General features: G+C 44.4%; 1 protein-coding gene across 1 annotated transcript in view; it reads left to right on the top strand.

Annotated features, from left to right (window-relative positions):
* LPIN2 (lipin 2) overlaps positions 1-17,561 on the top strand; it is a 105,686-nt gene extending 88,125 nt beyond the window's left edge. Inside the window, exons 8-20 of the mRNA XM_032152704.2 lie at positions 112-211; positions 3,085-3,272; positions 5,358-5,451; positions 5,852-5,921; positions 6,708-6,797; positions 7,714-7,796; positions 9,155-9,299; positions 9,987-10,135; positions 10,673-10,759; positions 12,356-12,508; positions 12,904-13,018; positions 13,669-13,772; positions 14,112-17,561. Coding sequence (XP_032008595.1) covers positions 112-211; positions 3,085-3,272; positions 5,358-5,451; positions 5,852-5,921; positions 6,708-6,797; positions 7,714-7,796; positions 9,155-9,299; positions 9,987-10,135; positions 10,673-10,759; positions 12,356-12,508; positions 12,904-13,018; positions 13,669-13,772; positions 14,112-14,256 — 1,523 coding nt within the window. The 3' untranslated portion in view covers positions 14,257-17,561. The remainder of the gene's footprint in view (positions 1-111; positions 212-3,084; positions 3,273-5,357; positions 5,452-5,851; positions 5,922-6,707; positions 6,798-7,713; positions 7,797-9,154; positions 9,300-9,986; positions 10,136-10,672; positions 10,760-12,355; positions 12,509-12,903; positions 13,019-13,668; positions 13,773-14,111) is intronic.
* Positions 17,562-17,906: the final 345 nt, after the last annotated feature.

Below are 17,906 nucleotides of genomic sequence, written 5' to 3'. Positions count from 1 at the left end.
AAAACCCTATTCAAATCCTGCTTGTCAGTCTTACTGTTTGCAAACGTGCGTGTTTTACAGTTGTAAATGAAGAATAACTAAATTCTTACCTCTGATTTTTTTTTTAAACAGGTGTTCACAAAAGAAGCCAACACCAGGGACCTGATGATATTTACCTTGATGACTTAAAGGGTCTAGAACCTGAAGTTGCAGCTCTTTATTTCCCTAAAAGGTAGAGTGGTCCTTATTTATTGAAGGACAGCTCTGAAATAGTCTAGTTATTTCTAGAGTAAAACATTTCATCTCAGGAAAAAGGAATAAGATGATGGTGTCCTTTAGCTAAATCTGATGCTGGCTTCAGGTTTTGGAAAATTTAGAAATAGTGCATGTCTTATTTCAATATAGTGACTTGAAATTAATAATTACTTATGAAGACATTTTCAATGCAATGAGGAGAGAGATACTAGCTAACCTACATAAGGGTATATGACTTCTGATTAGCATTTCCTGTAGTGGTTAATACAAACTCAACATGCTTGGGAAAATTTTTTAGCATTTATTTTATTATGTGTTTTAAAAGAAACACATCTTTATTTGAAAATGTTTTCCAAAGAAAGCTTTCACTTCTTTGGAGTCTGAGATCTGAGCCTTTTCTGAACTGGATCTGTATCTGGTGAGGCACTGCCCCCGCAGCCCGTGTTCCCCACATCCCCTGCAGCTCCACAGCTGCCACCCAGCCTCCCTCACTGTCCCGCACCATTTTCCCTTTGAATTACTTCAAATATGGTCCTCAAATATGATACACTTGGACTGCCTTCCCAAGTTCATTTCCACTCTTAGGGGAATTCTGTTAAACTGCTACTCTGTGGTTAACAAAAAAACAACTTTTCTCCATGGAAGGTATGACTTGACTATACTGAGCCATAGGTACACATAATTAAACACTTGTAAATGAACTACTGAAAAGTATATTTTGTTTTTTATCTGGAATAGAAAGATGGGATTGACATAAAGCTATTTAAATTTTTTACAGGTATTTTGGGAAAGTTCTTAAAACTCCTTTCTAGCTCTGTCCTAAATGTGTCTCAACATATCTCTTTCATTTGAAGTAATAGTTGGATTTTTTTAAGATGAAAAAACTGAAACGGCTTTATTTTAAAAGGAAAGTTCAAATATAAGCTGTCATAGAATTACCACTTTTTTCCCCACATTTTCCAGGCCTTACTCATGTATTTATATTGGTATTCTTTAGGTGTATGTCTTAGTTTCTCTTTTAAAAAATGAGAGTAACTAAGGTGATGATACCTTACTCCACTCTACTGTAATTTAACTGTTCACAGTCACTGTCCATGTGCTAAGTAAGCTTCTTGCCTCATTAACTATTTCTTGAAACATTTCATAAATATTTAAAGATAGTGAGTGAGACTCTTGTAATCCATGTAAGCATTAGTCATGTCATGATCCTTAGCATCTTCATTACCAAATTTACAGTATCTGTAATTATCACTAAACTTTAATATAGATCACACACTTTTGTATTTGGTGGCATCCCCATGTGTGTAGATGTTGTTACTGGTTGGGGTAACACTAGCTGCTGTAGAGGTGGAACTCCTGATCTCATTGGCCTACGGTGATGGAATTTTGTTTCTTGCCCCTGTGAGAATGCTCTGTGTTGGTGTTTAGGGGGAGGCCTTGCCCACAGGGATTCAGGAACACAGGGTCCTTTCACCTTGAGGCTCTCCCATCCCCCTAGGGTCTCAGAGTCCAGTTTACGGGCAGCAGAGAAAGGAATGAGCATCACATAGGGCCCCTGGGGAGGGGCAACACGTATGCCTTCCGTCCATATTCACGGCTCAGTCATGTGCTCATGTGGCCACACCTGACTGCAAGGGGGCCTCGCCGTGTGCCCCGGAGAAAAGAGGACACAGGTGTGGTGAACACAAGGGTTGGCCTTGCCCTTCACCCCCAATATAACAACAGTTCTGCTGATTTTCTGTTTCCAGTGAGAACATTCTGTCAGTCCAATTAATCTCAATTTTGTGGGTGTGAGTGTGCATTGCTATTAAGAGGAAAAAATCCAAAAAATCTGAATTTTTTTGTTGATTCAAATGGGAAACAGCTTTTGAAACTGTTACCTGGTTACAACATGTCTGTAGTCTGCTGCCACCTACTGCTCAAAGATGAGATTTGTTTGAAAGGGCCAATAAACCTCTGGGTCATTGTTTTTTAAAATCAACATAAAAAATACTGGCTTTTTGAATAAAATAAGTGAATTTGAAAATTCTCAGTATCTCATATGTAACATTAAATACCTATTCAAAGGGTATGGAGTAGTAAGCATTGGTGACTGTGAGACTTAAGGTGCTGTGCCATTCATGATTATTCTCTCTTAAATTTACACTTCATTGCATAAGGTTTCCCTTGATCACCTTCTGAAACCTGGCTTCTGTGCCTTATCTTGAAAAATGAAAATATTCAGTAACCTCATCTTTAGCTCCTGGAAGAACAGTTACATCCAGTTTATTTCTGAATACATTTCTTTTTCTAGGTGGGTCTTGCCTCTGGAGAATTTGCTCATTTAATTTCTCCTTCCTTCTTTGTGAGGTAATAGGCGAACTTAGAAAAGTTTTGGTTTTAAAGAATATAGCCTTGGACTACAGTAATTTTCTACAGGATGTATAAAGTGCCACAGCTTTTTCTAGGACGTTAGGATCAAAGGTTTCCAAACATCAGATTTTCTTAATTACCCTGTCATTTTCATCATGGAAATGTAAATAAATACTTATAACTATTTTACTCCTTTAATTAAAAATCAGAAAGGCCATAGTTGAAATGTTTGCATTATTGTGAATGACCGTGGTGATTTTGTGACATATTTACTATATTCACAGTTAATTTCTCACTAGTACTATATTAGGTTATCTTTCATGTCATTTATGGTATGATTCTAAACCCTGCCTAAGAAAAGTTATGCCTGATTGTAGGTCCATCTGTTCTTTTTAGGGGATGTGTTACTTGGTTTGAGCCCCCAGAGAACCATGCAGTAAACTAGGAATTCAAGGAGTTATAATAAAGCAGATCTTTTTCCCCATCCCCTGTCCACAGTGAATCGGAGCCCAGCTCCAGGCAGTGGCCTGAGTCTGACACACTCTCTGGCTCCCAGTCCCCACAGTCCGTGGGAAGCGCAGCTGCAGATAGCGGCACTGAGTGCCTCTCAGATTCTGCCATGGACTTGCCTGACGTTACCCTCTCCCTTTGCGGGGGCCTCAGTGAAAATGGAGAAATTTCGAAAGGTAAGTTGGGTGTTCGTGCCCCGTCTTCATTTCAGAGAGCAATCTTGTCATCACTTGGTTAAAACTTACCATGTAGCCATTTCAGGATATTTACATTCTTTAGGGATCTTGTGCAGGTAACAGGTATATTCTGTAATGTCAGACCCTTATACCCTCATTCAAGGTCTTAATTGACACGTCTTTATGGGGTGGCTTTGAGGTAGTGTGCTCTTAAAGGCTCTAATTTCAAATTAAGAGGTTAGGAGTTACCAGGCCGCCCTGTTTTCTGAGCCGCCAGGGTGTGATCATCACACTGCACCAGTTTTCTCATCTGTAAAGTTACAGAAACATTTGTAGGACTGGGGCCCAGCTGCCCTTCTGGAAAGCACTGGGCCTTAGACATGAATATAGGGCCCTGAAGTTGTAGAAAGTTGATTGTCCACTGAGTAAATGGTCTTTCTGGCAAAAATTAGGAGGATTACTTTCTGTATTAGGCTGGAGGGTTGGCCTACGAGAGTAAAGCTTGCTCAGGAATCAGGAGGGAGTTTAGCAGAGATGACAGGACGCCTATAGGCTGGGCTGAGTGCCGTGTGCATCTGTCCTCAATTCATCAGCATTTTTTTTTAACCTTCCTTTTAAAACTGAACTCTTAGTGTTTCTCATTTTGGCCTGTGGCCCCTGTTTGAATTTCCTCTAAGGGAAGATTTTCTTCCCATGACTAGTGTCATCTGTTGTCTTCCTTCTCCCTTAGAGGAACTGAAGGCATGATGTGGCAGACTGCATGGCCAGAGGCTCAGGAGCATGTGTTCCTGAAGTCTTTCCTTTCCAGGGTCACAGGAAGCTCATTATGCCTCTTCCCTGTGTCTTCATTGTTTGTTTGCTTTATATTTTGCAAGAAATTTAAAGTGTGTTATGGCCAGTGGTTCATTCTAGGGACAAAGTTAAATAGGTCACATTCTTTTTGTAATCCTCTTAAATGTTCAGTTTAAAAAATTATATGCGAGGGAATGAGAAATACAAAATGTATGTAAAATACAAAAGTTACACCTTTGTTTTAAATATTGGTGACTTAGTCTGGTAGAGTTTATTGGAAGAGGCAGAAATGGCAAGTAAATGTAAGTAATACACACATTACCTGGAGAAACAATCCAAGTGAGCAGTTTCTCTGTTAGCCTAGATCTAGGAGAATACAGGTTTAGGAACAGGGTACAAAAATTCATGGGAAGCCCTCATTCACTCTGCAAGAACTTGGGATTTATTTCACAGACCTTGAGCCAAATTCTAGGTTTTTTTGTTTTGTTTAATTCTCCAAGCAATTGTAACATATGTATTTTGTTGTTGTTTTTTATTATTTAAGACAGAGCCTTGCTCTGTCACCCAGGCTGGAGTGCAGTGGCGCCATCTCAGCTCACTGCAACCTCTATTTCCCGGGTTCAAGCGATTGTCATGCCTGCCTCAGCCTCCCAAGTAGCTGGAATTATAGGTTTGTGCCACCACACCCGGCTAATTTTTGTATTTTTAGTAGAGATGGGGTTTCACCGTATTGGCCAGGCTGGTCCCTAACTCCTGACCTCAAGTGATCGGCCCACGTCGGCCTCCCAAAGTGTTGGAATTACAGGCGTGAGCCACTGTGCCAGCCCAAACAATTTTAAGATATGTTTTGATATAATGTAGCTTGCTAAAGCTGTAAGACCCCTATGAACATTCCCCAGTTATGCCGTTGCCTGTCAGTAAAGTTTCTTCCTCTGAGAATAGAACTTACAGTTTTCGTGTGCATGTGTGTGTGACTGTCTGTCTTTCTGTGTCTGTCTTCTGTCCCTCTCTAGCCACATCTGTATGTATTTTTTCGAAAGTCTCTGGCATGTCCCTTTTTACTAGTTAGTTTTCACTGGGAGACAGTGGAAAAGGAGAATAGAAAAGAAGTGTTCTTTCTTGTCCTGGGGAAAAAAAGCATCTGACATTTTGCTTTTGATGAATATTCAAAAATTAGTTTTTTTAGAAAGATGATTTTAGCCTGCAATTTCTGCAATGCAGAGAGTATTATAATAGTCTCATATAGGGATTTATGTAATCTCTAACCAAATTGATTATTATTTTACATTGCAGAAAAATTCATGGAGCATATCATTACTTATCATGAATTTGCAGAAAACCCTGGACTTATAGACAATCCTAACCTTGTAATAAGGATATACAATCGGTAAATACTCCTGCTTTTATAATTGTTAAATACTCTTGCAGTTTTTTTACAAGTGCCATTTTTAACTGTTACTTATAAAAGTTTTCCTTCTTATAAAACTTGTCATCTCATATAAATTAGCCAATGGGCAATGACTTTGAAGTGAAAGTAAAGCTTCAATTTTGTTTTTAAATGAAGCATTGAAATGTTACTCTGTTTGATAGATTTTACGGCTTCTCTGTTCAGAGAAGTTGTGCTTGAAGCAGAGGTTATTCGTGTGACAAAAACTTCAGCTGATCATCTTTATTGAAAAGAATAAGCAATTTTATATGTCACTTCTCTCTCCCTTCCTGATTCCCTCCCCTTCTCTCTTGCTCACTTTCACTGTGTAATGGTTTTGCACAATTTTTGTTTCTCACAGTTACTATAACTGGGCTTTGGCAGCTCCCATGATCCTTAGCTTGCAAGTATTCCAGAAGAGCTTGCCTAAGGTGAGGTGATCCACCATCTGCTGCCTTTCCGAAAGCATCCACAGTGTCTAGTACTTAGACAAATCCATATGTGCATATTTCTGAACTGGGTACTATTCAAAGTTTTACTTAAGCTTAATATTTAATATAAAAGACCAAAGTCATATGTACCCACTAAAAATATCTCATGCCCAAACTCTGGGAAATTAGCAGGGCTGCCACTTCATTTCATTTTTATTAATATAAATACTAGTTTCTGATGGTCTGTAAAAGTTGAGAGATTTTACTAATCATAAGTTAAATATGGAATGGATGAAAAAAACTTTCTCTCCCATTAATATGGGAAGAAGCAGCAAGACGGAGGTGATGTAGCCAAGAGAAGCTTGACATCAGTGTGGTTAGGGCAGATGGTGGCTAACATACCTGTTATATACAAACTCACAACTGGTTTTTAATCTGTCCACCAAGAAGACATCATCAGCCTAGTTGGTCCTCTTAACTCATGAGAACCACATTTTCCAAAGATAGATAAATGAGATTTGCCCACCTGTCAGCCCCTAAGGTCCTACGTAGCAGACCGCCTGGTCTCATGCCACAGAGCTGTCACAAAACTGTGCTGCCATGAAAGTAGGACGGGGTCTGTCTCTCAGAGGTGTTAAAAACGCTAGAGGAGTCTGGGAGGCATAGAGAGAGCATCGCTCACGTTCTCACATTCCATAGTAAGGCCCCGTCCTTCAGGCTAGCATAGAAGATAGGTGCTGTGTGACCAATAGATTGCCTAGACTAACCCAGGTTGGTTGTTTTCAGGCCACAGTTGAGTCCTGGGTCAAAGACAAGATGCCAAAGAAATCTGGTCGCTGGTGGTTTTGGCGAAAGAGAGAAAGCATGACCAAACAGGTAACAGACCTAGAGGTCATTGTTTTCATGGGCTGAAAGAAATGAATCTTTGATTTATTCAAAAAACCTTTTTGTCAGGCACAGGAATGTGGACTGTATAGGGCTATTTTACCATATAGCAGTTTCCATTTTTGAGCATTTACGACGTACAGGTGCTGTTCCAAGTGGTCCTTTACTGTAGCTCAGCACTAGAGATGTTTGAATTGCCATTTCATAGGTAAGGAAACCTGGGTGCTTCACGAAGTCACGTAACTGGTGAGAGATGGAGCTGGGGCAAGACCTTGAGTCTGACTTCAGAGCCTGTGCTCTTTCTACTTCACTGCATTACCTATCAGATAGGAGCAGAAGATTATCGTCCGCCTTCATAGTTCCAGATACAAATAACCAGAATCTGTTCCACCAGGTCTCCGTAGAAATTCATCCAGAGAACCATACTAAACAAGCAGCAGAGCAAGTCTTTTTTTCCCCAACACCTTCTGAAAAAGAGGGTTCAGGGAGTTTTCACCTGTTTTTCAAATGTCAGAAGGGAATTCTTGCCTGAACCAAGTTCATGTCCACGTCAGCAAGGGGGCTGCCTTTCAGTCCCTTCTGCACGTGGTGAGTTACTCCCAGGAAGAGAAGGAAGCTGGGGACCTAACAAGTTTGGGTTGCTTGTATTATGTTTTGTGACTTGAAATGGGGCTCTTAAAATGTTTTACTTCTGGGTCTGTAGGGACAGTGATTTGTGTAGAAGCACATGACTTCTGTCTTAGGTTTCTAATTCTTTGGCTCAGAATAGAGAAAGTCTGGGTTTTGAGCATTTTTAAGTTGTGGGTTCAGAAAGCAGTTGTGTTCTTTCCTAGAGAGGGCTGCTGATGAACTTGGCTTATCTGTAGGGAAAAAATTGCATGTTGCCATTATCATCTTGCTGTTACAGCTGCCAGAATCCAAGGAGGGAAAATCTGAGGCACCGCCAGCCAGTGACCTGCCATCCAGCTCCAAGGAGCCGGCCAGTGCCAGGTGGGTGCCCTGTCCTCTGCCCAGCTCATAGCACTCAGGCCCTCCTAGCAGGGCCATTACTTCTAAGTTGATTTTGGCAGCTTGTTTAGTTCTTGGGAACATATTCTACAGATACAGCGTGATGTGATATATTTGTGCCACTCAGCAGATGACAGCTGCTTTTCTAAAAAACATCACCAGCTTAGAAAAATAAATACCCTACCTCCTTGTGGAGCCGTGGCATCAGTGTATGGGAAGAGGTTATGAGGAATGTTTTAGCCGTGTTGTCCCTGGTGCCCCTGCTCCCCCTGCATCCCATCCGGAGCCAAAGGGAGACATAAAAAATAATCTGAAGGTTGGCTTGGGTGGGTTTCATTTCCTGGAAGAAACAGCATTCTTTGGAAAGTTAGGGTAAGCAGCCCTGAGAGGAGTTGCTTGCGATACGCCTTGTTCTGCTTCTGCTTGTCCACCTCCCCCAGGCCAGTGCATGCTTGCTTCTACCAGCCCTTGGCCGTCTCATTTAGTGTCTAAGGCTGAGGGTTTATTTTCTTGCCCCTTACCACCCCCCCATCCTATATCTTTTAAGGGGTGTCTAAAATTTTTCTTACTAGTTTTTGTTTTTTTCTAGAGTCTCACTGTGTCACTCAGGCTGGGGTGCAATGGCGTAATCATAGCTCCTCGGCTCATGCAATCCTGCCTCAGCCTCCTGAGTAGCTGGGACTACAGGCGTGGGACACCATGCCTGGCTAATTTTTAAATTTGTATTTTGTAGAGACAGGGTCTTGCCGTGTTGCCCAGGCTGGTCTCAAACTTCTGGGCTCAAGCAGTCCTCCTGCCTCAGACTCCCAAGTAGTTAGGACCACAGACAAGTGTCACTACCCCTGGCTAATTTTTAAATGTTTCGTAGAAACTAGGTCTCCCTATGTTGCCCAGGCTGGTCTCACACTCCTGGGCTCAAGGTGTCTTCCTAACTCGGCCTCCTAAAGTGTTGGGATTATAGGTGTGAAGCACCGCACCCAGCCCCTAGTTTTGTTAAATCATTGTAAACGATTATGTTTTCTTTAATTTGTACCTTGTGAAACATACATACCCTCTTCAACAAGAGTCAGTAGACCTTCTAGCATTCACTGGGCATAGCAGAAAATAGCAGGTCGTAGTCAGAAAGTAAGTGCTTGCCAGTTATGAAAGTGGCCTTATCAGTTAACGATATGAATATTTCAGGCATACAAAGCTGTGGATATGGGAGAATGGCAGAAGGGATAACTCTACCCATTCCTAGAAAGGATTTAGGATATCTTTATTTTCTTGATCCTAAATGAAAAGCTCTCATCAATAAAATGCCCTGCTGCCTCTTCCGTAACTGGGCTAATGTTGAACAGGCCGGCTGAGAATGACTCCTCGAGTGATGAGGGGTCACAGGAGCTCGAAGAATCCATCACAGTGGACCCCATCCCCACAGAGCCCCTGAGCCACGGCAGCACAACTTCATATAAGAAGTCTCTGCGCCTCTCCTCAGACCAGATCGTGAGTCTTGCATGATCCGTGTTGTCCAGTAGGACTTATTTTAGTAATGGTTTAATTTGATGCACATCCTCTTCTGTCCACACATCGCCAGCTGTATACACACCACACGGCATGGTCGTGTCAATGCCTATCCACAGTGGAACCATGACCCCCACCCCCAAGAGCTATCAGGCCCACCTGGGGAACCTGTGGCTTGGGTCCTGCCACCCACCCCAGACCTCCTTCCTCCAACTCTTGAGAGTCAGTCATACACAGCTAACCCAGCGCTGAGCCAGGTACTGTCTCTTAGGAGCCACAGCAATAGAGAAATGACATTTTAGACACAATTTCTTCTCTTATTTCCCACCCTGACTTTGACCCATTTTCGGTATGAAAAGGTCTTGCTGGGACCAGAGCAGGCTGTGGCTAAAGCAGTAATTCTCAGGTGTGGAAGTAGTAGACCTTTTGCTTTGTGGGGGTTCAGAGAAGTCCCTGGAACCCCAAAATACTGTTCAGGCAGTGGCTCCCTCGGCGTTGTTAGCTGTGGTTGGCTGTGGTGGGCTGCTGTGGTGGGCTGCGTCTAAGACCACGGAAACCATCCTGCCTCTTGTTGGGATTCTGAGACACCAGTTATTGTTCTGTGAATTTTTAAATCGTTTCAAACTATGTTTTCAGCTGATTTTCTTTATTCTTATGCTTTTTAAAAAGGCAAAACTGAAGCTCCATGATGGCCCAAATGATGTTGTGTTTAGTATTACAACCCAGTATCAAGGCACCTGTCGCTGTGCAGGGACCATTTACCTGTGGAACTGGAATGACAAGATCATCATTTCTGATATTGATGGGACAATAACCAAGTAAGCTCAATACTTCAGGTGGGTGGCAGGGAACAGCCCCGTGCTCATGGAGGGGCAGGCAGTGTGTGGTGGGGAGTTCCTCACCTGGGGCGCGAAGCCCTCAGCCAAGGCATTTTATAAGCTATATGCCCTGAGGCGTCCCCAGTATAGTCCACATGGGGTCATTTTTTTGCATGGAGGAGATGGTGAGGGTGCATAACAAATGTCAAAAATCAGTTTTGGAAAGATTTAGTTATTTGGTTTCAATTCTGATACGAAAACAAGCCCCTTGACATTGGGGCGGAGGAAAAGAGAATGTGTGGTAGTCAGTTACTTCCGAACACACGCATCTGGCGCTCGTGAGACTCCGCTTTCAGAAGCACCTCAGTGGGTGCATTTGCATGGGATGGCCTTGCAGTTGCTTGAAGCTGTGATTAAATCCCCTTTTAAGAGTGTCCCGCCACCAATTAGTTATTGGCAGCTGATAGTCAACCCAATAGGAAAACGCTCTATGTGTTTGATTCCTGATACGTTTTCCTGTTTCTACCGTTTTCTTAGGTCGGATGCTTTGGGACAGATTCTCCCACAGCTGGGCAAAGACTGGACTCACCAGGGTATAGCAAAGCTCTACCATTCCATCAATGAGTAGGTACCCTCCCCACATGTTAACTCGCTCTGGTGAGCTGGAAGCTTGCTTTAAGAACTATAGAACAATGGTGTAAATCTTCGGTCCACATGAGTCATGTGTTTATGCTGAAGCCTTCCCGCTCTTCCTCACTCCTTTCCCGTTGATGGTGTGGGAGCCGTGTGCACCTGGCATTGGCATTGAACCATGTGTCTTACCTGTGTCATCTCAGTTAATCCTCACGGTGCTGTGTTTCAGGCACTACCTACATCTATAACTAGAATGACAGTTACTTTTTTAGCTAGAATTTAACAAGATAGCTGATTTTCATTTTTGGTTTATTTTCTGGGTATTTTAAATTCTTTTTTTTTCTTTTTTTTTTTTTTTTTTTTTTTTTTTTTGAGATGGAGTTTTGCTCTTGTCGCCCAGGCTGAAGTGCAATGGTGCGACCTTGGCTTACTGCAGTCTCCTCCTCCCGGGTTCAAGTGATTCTTCTGCCTCAGTCTCCCGAGTAGCTGGGATTACAGGCATGTGCCACCTGGCCAAGCTAATTTTGTATTTTTAGTACAGATGGGGTTTCATCATGTTGGTCAGGCTGGTCTCGAACTCCGAACCTCAGGTGATCCCCCTGCCTCGGCCTCCCAAAGTGCTGGGATTACAGGCATGAGCTGTCGCGCCCAGCCTTAAAATTGTATTTCTTTGAGTAGATAGTGCACGCACGCATGGGGGAAATAGTTCTTCCACGGGCTGCTCTCTCGGGGCACCCTTTGAGGAGAAGATAGCCGTGCTGTGGCCTTTGTGGGTTCCTAATACATATATTACATTGATCTGAAGAACCTCAGTGTCTTCAGCATTAGTTGAGAATGCCATAATATGAAAATTACGAATATGTCAGTTACCTGGGTATAATTTTGCTTCTTGTCTGATGGAGTGGTTTGCATCTTGCACATTGCTTTTATTTTTTCTTTACAGTGGGTAATTTAAAGATAGTCCAAGGTTTTTTCTGTCCTCTAATCTGGCTTTCAGGGACTAGATGCTGAACATTTTATATCAGTACTTAGAAATTTAACATAATCCTTAGTTGCCTGTACCTCCATTTTTTTCCCACCTTTTCCATGGAAAGGTGAAACCTCTATAATCCTAAGCAGTTTCCTGCTAAATTTGAGAATTTGGTTTTCACAGTAAATGAGAAGAACTTTATGTGGATCTTTTAAAAGAAAAGTGTGGGTTGGGCGTGGTAGCTCACACCTGTAATCCCAGCACTTTGGGAGGCTGAGGTGGGCAGATCACCTGAGGTTAGGAGCTCAAGACCAACCTAGCCAACATGGTGAAACCCTGTCTCCACTAAAAAATATAAAAATTAGCCGGGCATGGTGTTGCATGCCTGTAATCCCAGCTACTTTGGGAGGCTGAGGCAGGAGAATTGCTTGAATCCAGGAGGTGGAGGTCGCAGTGAGCCGAGATGGCGCCACAGCACTCCAGCCTGGGTAACAGAGTGAGACTCAAAAAAAAGAAAGAAAGAAAGAAAAGTGTGGGGGTTTTTTTGTTTTTTTGTTTTTTGTTTTTTTTTTCTCTTAGCCAGAACGTGTGGGCTAACAGGGTGTGTTTTCTTTCAGGAACGGCTACAAGTTTCTGTACTGCTCGGCCCGTGCCATTGGCATGGCCGACATGACCCGTGGCTACCTGCACTGGGTCAATGACAAGGGCACAATCTTGCCCCGGGGCCCCCTGATGCTGTCCCCCAGCAGCTTGTTCTCCGCCTTCCACAGGTACCTCTCTGGCAGGCAGCCCGCTGCCCCAGCATGTGGGTGGGGCTGGGCCCAAGGTTGGGGGATGTGTGGGAACAGACGTCAGATGTTGGAGCCGCCACGCCTCTCCCAGTTCTTTGGTCCCTCATGGTGTCCTACCACATACTGCTCACCTGCCATGTGGCGGGCCTGGTGAAGAAAGGCAGGTTCTAAGAACTGTCAAGTTTTCTCCTTCCCTAAACTTCATCACTCAAATTTTCTTAGTTATCAGACTGGCAAAGAAGGAGAAGGAAAGATTCCAGTTACAAAGGATTGAAGAAATTGGGTGGTTGTGAGCACTGAAATTTTTTTAGGACCACTTACTGGGGAAAACGACCATTTTGGGATTGGTGATTGTATTTGTATTTTTTTCTTAGAGAAGTGATAGAAAAGAAACCAGAGAAGTTCAAAATTGAGTGTCTAAATGATATCAAGAATCTGTTTGCCCCGTCCAAGCAGCCCTTCTATGCTGCCTTTGGAAACCGTCCAAATGTGAGTATCTCCTGGGCTCTGGGTTCTGATGTGGGTGAAATTCAGAGGGATGTACTTCGTGGGGTGTAGCCACGTCCCAATTCTCAAAGCAGTTTTGTAAGCAAAATGAGACATCTGTTCTGCTTGTTCGGTTTTCACTTGATCTTTTCCAAATATCTATAGCAACTGGGGAGGTCCTGTAGGTGCAGATCTGCCCCAGAATTTATACGAAGGACGCTTTTCCATCGTTTCTGTGGCTGCCATTCCATTTCCTCAGGCAACTCCGGCTCCTCTTCTAAGCAGTTCTAAGCTGCGTCCTTGGATCACCCCAGAGCCAGGGTCAGTGCTGGCCGTTCGCTAGCACTTCCCAACCTGCCTCCCTTCTGCAGGGCCATCGGGCCTCAGTGTGCAGAAGATGTGGCCTCTCTGGCCTCTTCTGTGCCAGGGCCCCTGGCTTCCCCTTGGTGGCTGCCCAAGTTTTCTGACTCTCCAAGCACCACTCTGTAGTTTAGGTTTGTCTAAAGCTCAGTTTCGGTGGCAACTGCACTGTGGTGCCTCCGCATGTTTTCTGTCGAGTCTGTCTGTGCAGTGCTTCTGGCTCACAAGGAGCCTGAGAAGTATCTCCTGAATTCTCCTCCCTGGAATCACCCACTTGCTATTTTCTTCTGCAGGATGTCTATGCCTACACACAAGTTGGAGTTCCAGACTGTAGAATATTCACCGTGAACCCCAAGGGTGAATTAATACAAGAAAGAACCAAAGGAAACAAGTCATCGTAAGTACATTCTCGGCTCTCAGCCCAGCGCCCTGCAGCCAGGGGTACAGTTGGGGACAGACAGACCCTGTCCTTTTCCCCCGATCCTTGAGATCAGGCCGTGATCAAAGGATCAACTGCATCTCCTCTGTGGGTATCTCTCTTTCACAATATCTGTTTGAGGGGTCTCTGGTTATCCTAGACTTGTAAGAGGGAGTTTGAGCCCTGTGATGGGACTGAGGCCTGCCTCTGAACCTGCCCACCTGAGCAATCTGAGTGACAGCTTCACAGCCCCCCATCTTGTGCCTTTGACCGATCTTGAAGTAATAGCCTGTGCCTCTTCCCCAACCTTTCTCTTAGGTATCACAGGCTGAGTGAGCTCGTGGAGCATGTGTTCCCCCTTCTCAGTAAGGAGCAGAATTCCGCTTTTCCCTGCCCGGAGTTCAGCTCCTTCTGCTACTGGCGAGACCCGATCCCTGAAGTGGACCTGGATGACCTGTCTTGAGGCGGCACCTCAGTGGGTGGGCAGGGCTTGGTCCCCCTCCCCACAGCAAGGGAAGGCAGCTGGCTCTTCTGCTGACCTCAGATAGCAGCCTTCCCCAGCAGGGACAGGTGCTCCTGGAGCTGGTCCCACCATCCTCCTTTGCTTTCCCAGGCCGGCTGCTCAGGCTCGGCAGGTCTGCACCTCAGCTCCTGGAAGGAGAAGGGAGGAACTGGGCCTGGGGCTGGAGGCCTGGGATCCCTCCTTCATGGGTCACACACGTTTCCTGCTGTGAGCTGGGGGCTCCTTCCATTGCATCATTTTAAAGGGAGAAAAAAGCAGCCAAAAAAGAGTGGACCAAAACACTGCACACAGTGAAGTGTTCCAGTTTCCACTGGGCAGTTGAGGTGGCTTCTGTAACCAGGGCTGTCTTCAGATGTCAGGGTCCCTGAAGCGCTGCGGGCCCAGTCAGTGATGCTGGCTGAAGCTGCCTGTGCACGTTTCTTCTCTGGGCGCCTCGTTTCCAGCTACACTGAAGGGGTCAACTGCTCCAGTGGGCCAAGTTGGGCAGGACCCCCGCCCCCGCAGGGCCCATGCACCAGAGCCACTGAGCCCAGTCCCATAAACCTGGCCCTCTTTGGGGAAGGATCCCCACAGAGCATCCTCCTCTCATCTGTGACAACTCCACAAGCCCTTAATTTCTTAGACCTCACCAGAAGAACAGGTCTCACAAGTATATATATGATGTCTGTAATGAAAGTGGGAAGGTGGGTCTTAAAACAGACCAAACCCCGCCCTGCCCCCAACAACTCTGCTTTTAGGGAGGCCTCAGAAATGCAGATAGGCGGTTGAGTGGGGTCCTGGGAAGAGCGCTGGATCCCTCTGCTTGCTGCCTGGTGTGGGCCTTTGGAAAGCGTCTTGCCTTGGAACAGGATTTCTAAAATTCTGTGATTCAGATTTTCAGGGAAGCACAGTGAAGCTTGCTTAAAGGCACTGGCTAGCAGTGTGTGACTTTGGCTTTTGGAATCACACTCTGTAATCAGGCCGGTGGAAGCAGTGTCAAAGAGGGGTCTCGGAGCTCCTATGGAGCAGACTGCCCCCCGCCCCAAGCAGTGTCCCCAGCCTAGCCCTGTGAGACCCCATGGGGACACGGGTGCCTATGTATTTTCACTAAAATATACATGGTAGCTCCATTTACTGATGTGGTTGTAATGAACTCACATCATGTCTGAAGAGATGGCACCAGGGAAAGGTGTGCCATAAGCTGCTCCAGAGCTTTTGGTATGCTGAGTGTTGACAGAGCTGCACTGTTAACATTGAGAGAACCGTCAGGAGCCCAGAACCAACCCCAGGTCTTGGTCTTCATTGGCGAGAACACAGGACGTGGTGGTTCCTGAGCAGAGAGGGATCTGCAGATACAGGCTTGGTGCTCGGGGTGGTCTCATGGCCAACTCTTCGTGCCCCTGCCATTGTAGTGGAACCTCTACATGTTTTAGTTTGCTTCACCTAAAATAATGCTGATCTAGAGATAGAGAAATAGGGGTGGTTATTTTTCCAGATTGGAGAGTTGAAAGTCCCTGACTGATTTCAGCCATTTTTCCTAGTGCTGTCGGATGCAGAGACAATGTTGAAATCCCCTAAACAGTTCTCAGTGGCAAAACCTAGGAAGGCTCATGTTCCCAGAGAAGGGACCACATGAGCCTTCTCCCGAGCGAAGCTTCCCCCAGCTTAAATAGTTCATAAGGACTAATTCTTTAATGAGTTTCTTTATCTACAGTAGGTTAGGGATCCTGGGTTCTGTTTATATGAAGTTCTACCCAGTTTGTGAATTCTAATACAGCAGCCGTGCAGCCACCTTATTTCATAGATGCCATCTGTGTGTCCTCTTGACTGCCTTCTATTTAGAGGAAGAATGAGAGCTTTATGTGTTTAACTGAGCTTATAGTAGGACTTCTTTGCATATGTATGGTACTGAAAAATCTTAGTATACATCTTTAATCCTTTTTAGGTTGTCCTTTAAAGAGTTTTTGACTAGTTTCTTTTTCTTGACAGCTCTTCTCTTTGGACACATGGGCCTTCTTAGAGGGTTCAGTCTAGGACCCGGCTCTCCTGGCCCTGTGTTGAGGGTAGCTGGTCCCTCTGTCCCTGTGTCTGCTAGCACTAGACTTTGTTGCTGCAGATTGATCCAGTGGGTACATAGACTAATTAATGTGAGTGTTTTTCCTTGTTTAAAGGAGTCCCTCTTGCTGAAAGTAGATGATTACTATTGCTGTAGTGTTAGGAAAGTATTAAGTTTGTGCTGAAAATCCATTGCCATTTGGTACAAATGACATTTATTCTTTCTGTGAAAGAGATGCCCTCGAGTGTGTTTGTACACAAACCCTTAGGATGGTGAGTTGAAGCATCACCCTCGCACTATCTTCAGTGACGGGTGACGGCTCAGGGAGATGGCAGGCAGATTGGGCTCCAAGTCATTATTCTCTCAGTTACTCCATTGGTGAAATGGCCCTTTCCCTCTTTGCAGTTCAGTCGAAGTCTCGTATTTGCTTTGCTGTCTGTGTGCTGAAGCTCGTCCTGTGTGAATTGCTGTCTGCCTCTTGTCAGGCTGTGAGGTGCTCGTGTAGACCTGGAGCATGCAGGCTGCCTCTGTTTTTGGGTACTGTGTTGTGTTTTGCTCTAAAAACATCTGCATAGTTTTCAACTGGAAAAAGAAAAAACTTAAAAATGGGATGTCCTAAAATGAAAGCTGCTCAAAGTCACAGAACAACCGAGGGACAAAGGAGATTGGATGACTGGGAAGCGCTGGCCCGGAACAGCCCCTGCGACTGTGGGGCCTGCACACAGCCCTTCCACAGGTGGCACCGCGCGTGCAGGCCAACCCTTTAAAGAATAAACAAGGAAGTCGGCTCTTTCACTTTTTACAAGTTGGAAAAAACAGACTTCCAGGGAATTTCATCTTTTTATCATCCTATGATGTTTTCCCATGTTTTAGAGCTTCCAGGGTTTAATAAAACTGGTTAAAAATTGGGTCTTTCCCTGAAGTAAGTGTTCTTTCCAGGTGAAAACTACTCTCTTGGTTTTGTTTGAAAGTAAGAAAGGGAGGGGAAACTTTGTTCTTTTAATAATTATGTTCAGCCTATGATGAAGTATTTGATTATTAGACAGCAATGTCACTAATAAGTTTTAAGTTGTCCAAAGTTAATTGTAAACATCAGTACAGTACTCTTAGTTACAGTAAAGCAATTGTCGCAAGATGAATGGCTAATATTTTGGTGCAGTGTTTGATGTTCAAAACAAAATGTTACAACAATAAACGAACATAAACTGAATGCATTTGGCTCTTTTCTTCAGGGGACATTGAAACCATCTTTCTAGATTCTTGCCAGAAATTGGTAATTTCCATAATTAGCATCTTGATCTTTGCTGACACTTAGATTTGTCTACAGCAGGAGCTCCTTTTTGTTGCTTATTCTTAAAACCTGGCTCCAGAAGTGCAGCTACACCCCCAGGAACTAAACTCTTGCTTTGTACCTTCTGCCAGGAAATGACCCATCCATATGTGACTTCTGCTGTGGTCTCGCGGCTGTCCAGGAGGCTGTGTTTACCTCCTCTCCCTGAGCACTTGAATTCCCTGGGAGTCCTGTCCAGAGCCCCACCTTTCCTTAAACCCTTCC

Source organism: Hylobates moloch, unplaced genomic scaffold (assembly GCF_009828535.3).
Source record: "Hylobates moloch isolate HMO894 unplaced genomic scaffold, HMol_V3 SCAFFOLD_5, whole genome shotgun sequence".
Taxonomy (NCBI): Eukaryota; Metazoa; Chordata; class Mammalia; order Primates; family Hylobatidae; genus Hylobates; species Hylobates moloch.
The sequence above is the reverse complement of the archived record's forward strand: the minus strand, read 5'-3'. Positions and strand labels throughout refer to the sequence as shown.